This window comes from Bombina bombina, chromosome 7 (assembly GCF_027579735.1).
Source record: "Bombina bombina isolate aBomBom1 chromosome 7, aBomBom1.pri, whole genome shotgun sequence".
Taxonomy (NCBI): Eukaryota; Metazoa; Chordata; class Amphibia; order Anura; family Bombinatoridae; genus Bombina; species Bombina bombina.
In genome coordinates, this window is record NC_069505.1 from 640,690,035 (window position 1) to 640,702,154 (window position 12,120).

The following is a 12,120-nucleotide window of genomic DNA, read 5'->3' on the forward strand; positions in this document are numbered from 1 at the left end:
TTGCGTATCCTATCTTTTCAATGGGATCTTTCTAACACCGGTATTTAGAGTCGTGGCTGAAGTGAGCGTTAGAAATCTAACGACAAAACTCCAGCCGCAAAAAAAAGTCAGTAGTTAAGAGCTTTCTGGGCTAACGCCGTTTCATAAAGCTCTTAACTACTGTGCTCTAAAGTACACTAACACCCATAAACTACCTATGTACCCCTAAACCGAGGTCCCCCCACATCGCCGCCACTCTATTACATTTTTTTAACCCCTAATCTGCCGCTCCGTACCCCGCCGCGAGCTACGTTATCCCTATGTACCCCTAATCTGCTGCCCCTAACATCGCCGACCACTATGTTATATTTATTAACCCCTAATCTGCCGCCCCCGCTATCGCTGACACCTGCATATTAATATTAACCCCTAATCTTCCGCTCCGTACACCGCCGCAACCTATATTATACCTATGTACCCCTAATCTGCTGCCCCTAACACCGCCGACCCCTATATTATATTTATTAACCCCTAATCTGCCCCCCACAACGTCGCCTCCACCTATCTACAATAATTAACCCCTAATCTGCAGACCGCATCTCACCGCTACTATAATAAAGTTATTAACCCCTAATCCGCCTCACTCCCGCCTCAATAACCCTATAAGAAATAGTATTAACCCCTAATCTTCCCTCCCTAACATCGCCGACACCTAACTTCAATTATTAACCCCTAATCTGCCGACCGGACCTCACCGCTACTATAATAAATGTATTAACCCCTAAAGCTAAGTCTAACCCTAACACTAACACCCCCCTAAATTAAATATAATTTAAATCTAACGAAATAAATTAACTCTTATTAAATAAATTAATCCTATTTAAATCTAAATACTTACCTGTAAAATAAACCCTAATATAGCTACAATATAACGAATAATTATATTGTAGCTATTTTAGGATTAATATTTATTTTACAGGCAACTTTGTATTTATTTTAACCAGGTACAATAGCTATTAAATAGTTAAGAACTATTTAATAGTTACCTAGTTAAAATAATTACAAATTACCTGTAAAATAAATCCTAACCTAAGTTACAATTAAACCTAACACTACACTATCAATAAATAAATTAAATACAATACCTACAAATAACTACAATTAAATAAACTAACTAAAGTACAAAAAATAAAAAAGAACTAAGTTACAAAAAATAAAAAAATATTTACAAACATTAGAAAAATATTACAACAATTTTAAACTAATTACACCTACTCTAAGCCCCTTAATAAAATAACAAAGACCCCCAAAATAAAAAAATGCCCTACCCTATTCTAAATTAAAAAAGTTCAAAGCTCTTTTACCTTACCAGCCCTGAAAAGGGCCATTTGCGGGGCATACCCCAAAAAATTCAGCTATTTTGCCTGTAAAAAAAAACATACAATACCCCCCCCCCAACATTACAACCCACCACCCACATACCCCTAATCTAACCCAAACCCCCCTTAAATAAACCTAACACTAAGCCCCTGAAGATCTTCCTACCTTATCTTCACCATACCAGGTTCACCGATCCTTCCTCTGAAGTCTTCATCCAAGCCCAAGCGGGGGCTGGCGATCCATAATCCGGCTGAAGTCTTCTATCAAGCGGCGGCTGAAGAGGTCCAGAAGAGGCTCCAAAGTCTTCATCCTATCCGGGAAGAAGAGTAGATCCGGACCGGCAACCATCTTGATCCAAGCGGGCAGAAGAGGACATCCGGACCGGCAAACATCTTCATCCAAGCCGCATCTTCTATGTTCTTGAATCCGATGACGACCGGCTGATCTTCAAGACCTCCAGCGCGGATCCATCCATCTTCACCGACGACTTCCCGACGAATGACGGTTCCTTTAAGGGACGTCATCCAAGATGGCGTCCCTCGAATTCCGATTGGCTGATAGGATTCTATCAGCCAATCGGAATTAAGGTAGGAAAATTCTGATTGGCTGATGGAATCAGCCAATCAGATTCAAGTTCAATCCGATTGGCTGATTGGATCAGCCAATCAGATTGAGCTTGCATTCTATTGGCTAATCGGAACAGCCAATAGAATGGCAAGCAGGCAAAAGAGCTGAATTATTTGGGGCATGCCCCGCAAAGGGCCCTTTTCAGGGCTGGTAAGGTAAAAGAGCTTTGAACTTTTTTAATTTAGAATAGGGTAGGGCATTTTTTTATTTTGGGGGTCTTTGTTATTTTATTAGGGGGCTTAGAGTAGGTGTAATTAGTTTAAAATTGTTGTAATATTTTTCTAATGTTTGTAAATATTTTTTTATTTTTTGTAACTTAGTTCTTTTTTATTTTTTGTACTTTAGTTAGTTTATTTAATTGTAGTTATTTGTAGGTATTGTATTTAATTAATTTATTGATAGTGTAGTGTTAGGTTTAATTGTAGATAATTGTAGGTATTGTATTTAATTAATTTAATGATAGTGTAGTGTTAGGTTTAATTGTAACTTAGGTTAGGATTTATTTTACAGGTAATTTTGTTATTATTTTAACTAGGTAGCTATTAAATATTTATTAACTATTTAATAGCTATTGTACCTGATTAAAATAATTACAAAGTTGCCTGTAAAATAAATATTAATCCTAAAATAGCTACAATGTAATTATTATTTATATTGTAGCTATATTATGGTTTATTTTACAGGTAAGTATTTAGCTTTAAATAGGAATAATTTATTTAATAAGAGTTAATTTATTTCGTTATATTTATATTATATTTAACTTAGGGGGGTGTTAGTGTTAGGGTTAGACTTAGCTTTAGGGGTTAATCCATTTATTATAGTAGCGGTGAGGTGCGATCGGCAGATTAGGGGTTAATAATTGAAGTTAGGTGTCGGCGATGTTAGGGAGGGCAGATTAGGGGTTAATACTATTTATTATAGGGTTAGTGAGGCAGGAGTGAGGCGGATTAGGGGTTAATAACTTTATTATAGTAGCGGTGAGATGCGGTCGGCAGATTAGGGGTTAATAAGTGTAGGTAGGTAGCGGCGACGTTGGGGGCGGCAGATTAGGGGTTAATAAATATAATATAGGGGTCGGCGGTGTTAGGGGCAGCAGATTAGGGGTACATAGGGATAACGTAGGTTGCGGCGGTGTACGGAGCGGCAGATTACGGGTTAAAAATAATATGCAGGTGTCAGCTATAGCGGGGGCGGCAGATTAGGGGTTAATAAGTGTAAGGTTAGGGGTGTTTAGACTTGGGGTTCATGTTAGGGTGTTAGGTGCAGACATAGGAAGTGTTTCCCCATAGGAAACAATGGGGCTGCGTTAGGAGCTGAACGCTGCTTTTTTGCAGGTGTTAGGTTTTTTTTCAGCTCAAACTGCCCCATTGTTTCCTATGGGGCAATCGTGCACGAGCATGTTTTTTAACCTGGCCGCGTCCGTAAGCACCGCTGGTATCGAGAGTTGCAGTTGCGGTGAATATGCTCTACGCTCCTTTTTTGGAGCCTAACGCAGCCATTCTGTGAACTCTAAATACCAGCGGTATTTAAAAGGTGCGGCCAGAAAAAAGCACGCGTAGCTAACGCACCTCTTTGGCCGCAAAACTCTAAATCTAGGCGTATGATAGCTACAATATAATTAATAATTATATTGTAGCTATTTTAGGGCTTATATTTATTTTACAGGTAAATTTGTATTTATTTTAACTAGGTACAATAGCTATTAAATAGTTAATAACTATTTAATAGCTACCTAGTTAAAATAATTACCAAATTACCTGTAAAATAAATCCTAACCTAAGTTTCCATTACACCTAACACTACACTATTAATAAATTAATTAAATAAACTACAAATATCTAAACTAAAATACAATTAAATAAACTAAACTATATTACAAAAACAAACAAACACTAAATTACAAAAAATAAAAAAAGATTACAAGAATTTTAAAGGGACACTCAATCAAAATTAAACTTTCATTATTCAGATAGAGCATGCCATTTTAAACAACTTTCCGATTTACTTCCATTAACTAAATGTGCACAGTCTTTTTATATTTAAACTTTTTGAGTCACCAGCTACTACTGAGCATGTGCAAGAATAAGTGTGTATGCATTTGTGAATGGCTGATGGCTGTCACATGGTACGTGTATGCATTTGTGAGTGGCTGATGGCTGTCACATGGTACAGGGGGAGTAGAAAAAGACATAACTTTTAAAATTGTCAGAAAAAAAATCTACTACTCATTTGAAGTTCAGACTAATTGCTATTGCATTGTCTTGTTATCTTGCATTTGTTGATTATGCAAATCTACTGTGTTGACTGGTCCTTATTACACCTAATCTAATCTAAGCCCCCTAATAAAATAAAAAAGCCCCCCAAAATAATAGCCAATAGCCAATAGAATAGCCAATAGAATTACAGTAGCTCTTATTCTATTGGCTATTCAAATCAGCCAATAGAATTACAGTAGCTCTCATCCGATTGGCTGATTTGAATTTGAAGGCTCAAATCAGCCAATAGGAATTCAAGGGACGCCATTTTTAATCGCGTATCTTGAATTCCTATTCAGTGTACGGCGGAGATCGTATGAAGAGGATACTCCACGCTCCATGGCTCCGGTCTTCATTTCCAGCGTCGCCGATCTTCAGTTCCAGCATCGCCGGTCTTCAGTTCCAGAGTGGACGGTCTTCAGCTCCGCGGTCATCAGTCTTCAACTCCTCCGCTCCGCGCCGGCTGGTTCCTGGAAGAAGAAGAGGGCGCCGCTTGGAAGAAGACTTCTCCGCCTGGAACAGGACCTTCTCCGCCGGTCTTCAGGACAGGTAAGAACCACTTGGGGGTTAGACTTAGGTTTTTTTAAGGGGGGATCGGGTGGGTTTTAGAGTAGGGGTGTGTGGGTGGTGGGTTGTAATGGGGGGGGTTGTTCTTTTTTTTTACAGGTAAAAGAGCTGATTACTTTGGGGCAATGCCCCGCAAAAGGCCCTTTTAAGGGCTGGTAATAGAGCTGATTACTTTTTTAATTTAGTTTAGGGTAGGGAAATTTTATTATTTTTTTTTTTTTTTTAATTTTATTAGGGGGCTTAGAGTAGGTGTAATTAGATTAAAATTCTTGTAATCTTTTTTTATTTTTTGTAATTTAGTGTTTGTTTTTTTTGTAATATAGTTTAGTGTATTTCACCTAGATTTAGAGTTTTGCGTTAGAAGGGGTGCGTTAGCTACGCGTGTTTTTTTTCCCCCGCACCTTTTAAACAACGCTGGTATTTAGAGTTCTCTGAAGGACTGCGTTAGGCTCCAAAATGGGAGCGTAGAGCATAATTTACCGCCACTGCAACTCTAAATACCAGCGTTGCTTACGGACGCGGCCAGCTTCAAAAACGTGCTCGTGCACGATATCCCCATAGGAAACAATGGGGCAGTTTGAGCTGAAAAAAAACCTAACACCTGCAAAAAAGCAGCGTTCAGCTCCTAACGCAGCCCCATTATTTCCTATGGGGAAACACTTCCTAAGTCTGCACCTAACACCCTAACATGAACCCCGAGTCTAAGCACCCCTAACCTTACACTTAACCCCTAATCTGCCGCCCCCGCTATCGCTGACACCTGCATATTATTATTAACCCCTAATCTGCCGCTCCGTACACCGCAGCAACCTACATTATCCCTATGTACCCCTAATCTGCTGCCCCCAACGTCGCCGACCCCTATATTATATTTATTAACCCCTAATCTGCCCCCCCCAACGTCGCCGCTACCTACCTACACTTATTAACCCCTAATCTGCCGACCGGACCTCGCCGCCACTATAATAAATGTATTAACCCCTAAAGCTAAGTCTAACCCTAACACTAACACCCCCCTAAGTTAAATATAATTTAAATCTAACGAAATAAATTAACTATTATTAAATAAATTATTCCTATTTAAAGCTAAATACTTACCTGTAAAATAAACCCTAATATAGCTACAATATAAATTATAATTATATTGTAGCTATTTTAGGATTAATATTTATTTTACAGGCAACTTTGTATTTATTTTAACCAAGTACAATAGCTATTAAATAGTTAATAACTATTTAATAGTTACCTAGTTAAAATAATTACAAAATTACCTGTAAAATAAATCCTAACCTAAGTTACAATTAAACCTAACACTACACTATCAATAAATAAATTAACTAAACTACCTACAATTATCTACAATTAAACCTAACACTACACTATCAATAAATAAATCAACTAAACTAAATTACAAAAAAAACCAAACACTAAATTACAAAAAATAAAAAAAAGATTACAATAATTTTAAACTAATTACACCTACTCTAAGCCCCCTAAAAAAATAACAAAGCCCCCCAAAATAAAAAAATGCCCTACCCTATTCTAAAATAAAAAGTTTACAGCTCTTTTACCTTACCAGCCCTTAAAAGGGCATGCCCCAAAGAAAACAGCTCTTTTCCATTTAAAAAAAACATACAATACCCCCCCCAACATTACAACCCACCACCCACATACCCCTAATCTAACCCAAACACCCCTTAAAAAACCTAACACTAAGCCCCTGAAGATCTCCCTACCTTATCTTCACCACGCCGGGTATCACCGATCCGTCCAGAAGAGGGTCCGAAGTCTTTATCCTATCCGGCAAGAAGAGGTCCAGAAGAGGGTCCAAAGTCTTCATCCTATCCGGCAAGAAGAGGACATCCGGACCGGTAGACATCTTCATCCATGCGGCGTCTTCTATCTTCATCCATCCGGCGCGGAGCGGGACCATCTTGAAGCAGCCGACGCGGATCCATCCTCTTCTTCCGGCGACTCCCGACGAATGAAGGTTCCTTTAAGTGATGTCATCCAAGATGGCGTCCCTCGAATTCCGATTGGCTGATAGGATTCTATCAGCCAATCGGAATTAAGGTAGGAAAAATCTGATTGGCTGATTGAATCAGCCAATGAGATTCAAGTTCAATCCGAATGGCTGATCCAATCAGCCAATCAGATTGAGCTTGCATTCTTTTGGCTGTTCCGATCAGCCAATAGAATGCAAGCTCAATCTGATTGGCTGATCCAATCAGCCAATCGGATTGAACTTGAATCTGATTAGTGTTAGGTTTTTTAAGGGTTGTTTGGGTTAGATTGTATGTTTTTTTAAAATGCAAAAGAGCTGAATTCTTTGGGGCATGCCCCGCAAAAGGCCCTTTTAAGGGCTGGTAAGGTAAAAGAGCTGTTAACTTTTTATTTTAGAATAGGGTAGGGCATTTTTTTATTTTGGGGGGCTTTATTATTTTTTTAGGGGGCTTAGAGTAGGTGTAATCAGTTTAAAATTCTTGTAATCTTTTTTTATTTTTTGTAATTTAGTGTTTGTTTTTGTAATTTAGTTTAGTTGATTTAATTGTAGATAATTGTAGGTAGTTTAGTTAATTAATTTATTGATAGTGTAGTGTTAGGTTTAATAGTAACTTAGGTTAGGATTTATTTTACAGGTAATTTTGTACTTATTTTAACTAGGTAGCTATTAAATAGTTATTAACTATTTAATAGCTATTGTACCGAGTTAAAATAAATACAAAGTTGCCTGTAAAATAAATATAAATTCTAAAATAGCTACAATGTAATTATTATTTATATTGTAGCTATCTTAGGGTTTATTTTATAGCTAAGTATTTAGTTTTAAATAGGATTAATTTATTTAATAAGATTTATTTTATTTCGTTAGATTTAAATTATATTTAACTTAGGGGGGTGTTAGTGTTAGGGTTAGACTTAGCTTTAGGGGTTAATACATTTATTATAGTGGCGGAGAGGTCCGGTCGGCAGATTAGGGGTTAATAAGTGTAGGTAGGTAGCGGCGACGTTGGGGGGGGGGCAGATTAGGGGTTAATAAATATTATGTAGGTGTCGGCGATGTTAGGGGCAGCAGATTAGGGGTACATAGGGATAATGTAGGTTGCGGCGGTGTGCGGTCAGCAGATTAGGGGTTAAAATTTTTTATTAGAGTGGCGGCGATGTGGGGGGACCTCGGTTTTGGGGTACATAGGTAGTTTATGGGTGTTAGTGTACTTTAGAGCACAGTAGTTAAGAGCTTTATGAACCCGCGTTAGCCCATAAAGCTCTTAACTCCTGACTTTTTTCTGCAGCTGGAGTCTTGTCGTTAGATTTCTAACGCTCACTTCAGCCAAGACTCTAAATACCGGCGTTAGAAAGATCCCTGTGAAAAAGATAGGATATGCAATTGACGTAAGGGGATCTGCGGTATGGAAAAGTCGCGGCTGGAAAGTGAGCGTTAGACCCTTTCCTGCCTGACTCTAAATACCAGCGGGCGGCCAAAACCAGCGTTAGGACCCCTTAACGCTGGTTTTGATGGCTAACTCAGAACTCTAAATCTAGGTGTTTAATTGTATTTTAGTTGAGATAATTGTAGTTTATTTAATTAATGTATTGATAGTGTAGTGTTAGGTGTAATGGTAACTTAGGTTAGGATTTATTTTACATATTAGGGGTATATATATTTAAAATAGGTGGCGGCGGTGTAGGGGGATCATATTAGGGGTATATATATTTAAAATAGGTGGCGGCGGTGTAGGGTGATCAGATTAGGGGTTAATAGAGTTAAAATAAGTGGCGGCGGTGTAGGGGGATCATATTAGGGGTATATATATATATAAAATAGGTGGCAGCATTTTATAACGATGTGGTATTTGTTGTTATGTAGATTTATTTAACAAAGTTTTAAATGTTATCCATTTATCCTCTGTATTTTTATTAGAGAATACTTTGTACCAATTTATGTTATTTAATGATTTCCTTAAATCATATAATACTACACAGCACTACATAATGCTACACAATACTACATATCACTACACAATACTACACAGCACTACACAGTACTACACAACACTACACAATACTACACAGCACTACAGAACACTACACTACACTACACAGCACTACACAATACTACACAGCACTACACAGCACTACACAGTACTACACAGTACTACACTTTACTACACATTACTACACAATACTACACAATACTACACAGCACTACACAGTACTACACTTTACTACACATCACTACACAATACTACACAATACTACACAGCACTACACAGTACTACACAACACTACACAATACTACACAGCACTACAGAACACTACACAACACTACACAATACTACACAGCACTACACAGCACTACACAGTACTACACAGTTCTACACTTTACTACACATTACTACACAATACTACACAATACTCCATAGTACTACACATTTCTACACAATACTTCACAGTACTTCACACATGTCTACACATTACTAAACAATACTACACAGTATTACACATCATTACACAAAACTACGCAGTACTAAAAACCTACACAGTACTTCACACTTCTATACAATACTAAAAACAAATACTACACAGTACTACATACTTCTACTAAATACTACACACTTCTACACAAAACTACATAGTACTACAAACTTCTACACAGTACTACACAATGCTATACAGTACTACACACTTCTATGCAACATTATGCAGTCCTACACAATACATAGTAACATAGTAGATGAGGTTTAAAAAAAGACTGAAGTCCATCGAGTTCAACCTATACAAATTTAATATACTTACAAAAAAGCTTTAGTTGAGTTAAAATTAATCCCACTAAAAGGTGACACATTTAATACAAACAATCATATCCCTGAATTCTGTTTCTATCCAAAAATGTATCCAAACAATTTTTAAATGTATCTAGGGTATTGGCATTCTCTACCTCCTTTGGTAATGAGTTCTACAATTTTATTGCTCTCACAGTATACAGTACTATACACTTCTGTACAATACTACACATTAATACACAATACTACTCAGTACTACACAATACTACACAGAACTGCACAGTACTACACACTTCTATACAATACTACACAGAACTACACATTACTATTATTGTAATGTAAGTGCTTATATGTTATTGCACTGTTTGTCACTGATTAAAATCTTTAAGCTGTTTTTTGCGCTTCTCCTACTGTTTTTCGTAGCACATCATCTACCCACTACACTGATTTTTTAAAAACATCTCTTTAGTTAAATAGTAGTAGATATACAGAACAGCCATCCAACCAGAGTGGTTAAAACAACTAGCATGAATTTAGCTGTATACTCAATAAGTAATATTGATCTTCTCTTTCCCTATGTGACCTCTGATCTCAGGATGTGGGGTCCCCTAACTGCTTTGGTCTTCATGCTCATAAAGGTGAGACTCAGTTGCATTATGAGAAATGTAAGTTGTCCTTTATTGTGGGGCTGGCAATGTGATCCCTTGTTTTGGGGGCTTCAGTAGCTTAGTCAATCCCAGATATTCTAAATCTGCTCTAAGCTATACATACCCTACTGACTACTTCAGCATTACATCATGTTTAGTGTAAAAAAACTGCCCTCTTTTGGTAAATTTATTCACACCATTTTTTATATATATATTAAAAGTTACACAGCCAGATATGTTCATCATATATTACTCCTGACTTTTGTGCTTGAACCTGGATGGAAAGTGGCAGATGAAGCTAAACCATCTTGTTGCAGTTGTGCTGTGATAGTGCATGCAATTGTTGTGCTACAGTTTCTTCTGTTCAGCTGGTTTACAGCTGTAACAACATTTTGTGGCGACATTATATATTTGTTGTATCATATCACATTGTTTCATTCCAGGATTGTCTGTGTCACAGTGTACATGACACAGTCCAGGCATGGAAACAATACCATAAAGATTGTGAAGAACGAATGAGGAGGGAACCTCCACTGCTTGGTGAGACATACTTGAACTACTACACAACTACTCAAACATCTAACCTGGTCAGTGAGACATTTATCAACAAATATACAACTACACAAACATCTATTCCTGGTCAGTAAGGCATACATTAACTACTATACAACTACACAAACGTCTATTCCTGGTCAGTAAAACATACATTAATTACTATACAACTACACAAACATCTATTCCTGGACAGTAAGACATACATTAACTACTATACAACTACACAAATGTCTATTCCTGGTCAGTAAGACATACATTAACTACTATAAAACTACACAAACATCTATTCCTGGACAGTAAGACATACACTAACTAATATACAACTACACAAACATCTATTCCTGGTCAGTAAGACATACATTAATTACTATACAACTACACAAACATCTATTCCTGGTCAGTTAGACATACATTAACTACTATACAACTACACAAACGTCTATTCCTGGTCAGTAAAACATACATTAACTACTATACAACTACACAAACATCTATTCCTGGTCAGTAAAACATACATTAATTACTATACAACTACACAAACATCTATTCCTGGTCAGTAAGACATACATTAACTACTATACAACTACACAAATGTATATTCCTGGTCAGTAAGACATACATTAACTACTATAAAACTACACAAACATCTATTCCTGGTCAGTAAGACATACACTAACTACTATACAACTACACAAACATCTATACCTGGTCAGTAAGACATACATTAATTACTATACAACTACACAAACATCTATTCCTGGTCAGTAAGACATACATTAATTACTATACAACTACACAAACTTCTATTCCTGGTCAGTAAGACATACATTAACTACTATACAACTACACAAACATCTATTCCTGGTCAGTAAGACATACATTAACTACTATACAACTACACAAACATCTATTCCTGGTCAGTAAGACATACATTAAATGGATACTAAACCCAAAAAATTCCTTTCATGATTCAGATAGAGCATGCAATTTTAAGCAACTTTCTAATTTACGCCTATTATCAATTTTCCTTTGTTCTCTTGCTATCTTTATTTGAAAAAGAAGGCATCTTAGCCAGGACGATTTTTGGTTTAGACCTGGACAGCACTTGTTTATTGGTGCTGTCCAAGCAGCAAGGACAAACCAGGTTGTGAACCAAAAATGGTCCGGCTTCTAAACGTAAATTCTTGCTTTTCATATAAAGATAGCAAGAGAATGAAGAGAATTTGATAATAGGTGTAATTTATAAAGTTGCTTAAAATTGCATGCTCTATCTGAATCATGAAAGAAAAAATGTGGGATCAGTGCCCCTTTAACTACTATACAACT

At 36.9% G+C, this 12,120-nt stretch overlaps 1 protein-coding gene across 1 annotated transcript in view; it reads left to right on the forward strand.

Moving 5' to 3' along the window:
• The first annotated feature begins 10,188 nt into the window (after positions 1–10,188).
• GIPR (gastric inhibitory polypeptide receptor) overlaps positions 10,189–12,120 on the forward strand; it is a 218,381-nt gene continuing 216,449 nt past the window's right edge. The window contains exons 1-2 of the mRNA XM_053689754.1: positions 10,189–10,230; positions 10,683–10,779. Coding sequence (XP_053545729.1) covers positions 10,189–10,230; positions 10,683–10,779 — 139 coding nt within the window. The remainder of the gene's footprint in view (positions 10,231–10,682; positions 10,780–12,120) is intronic.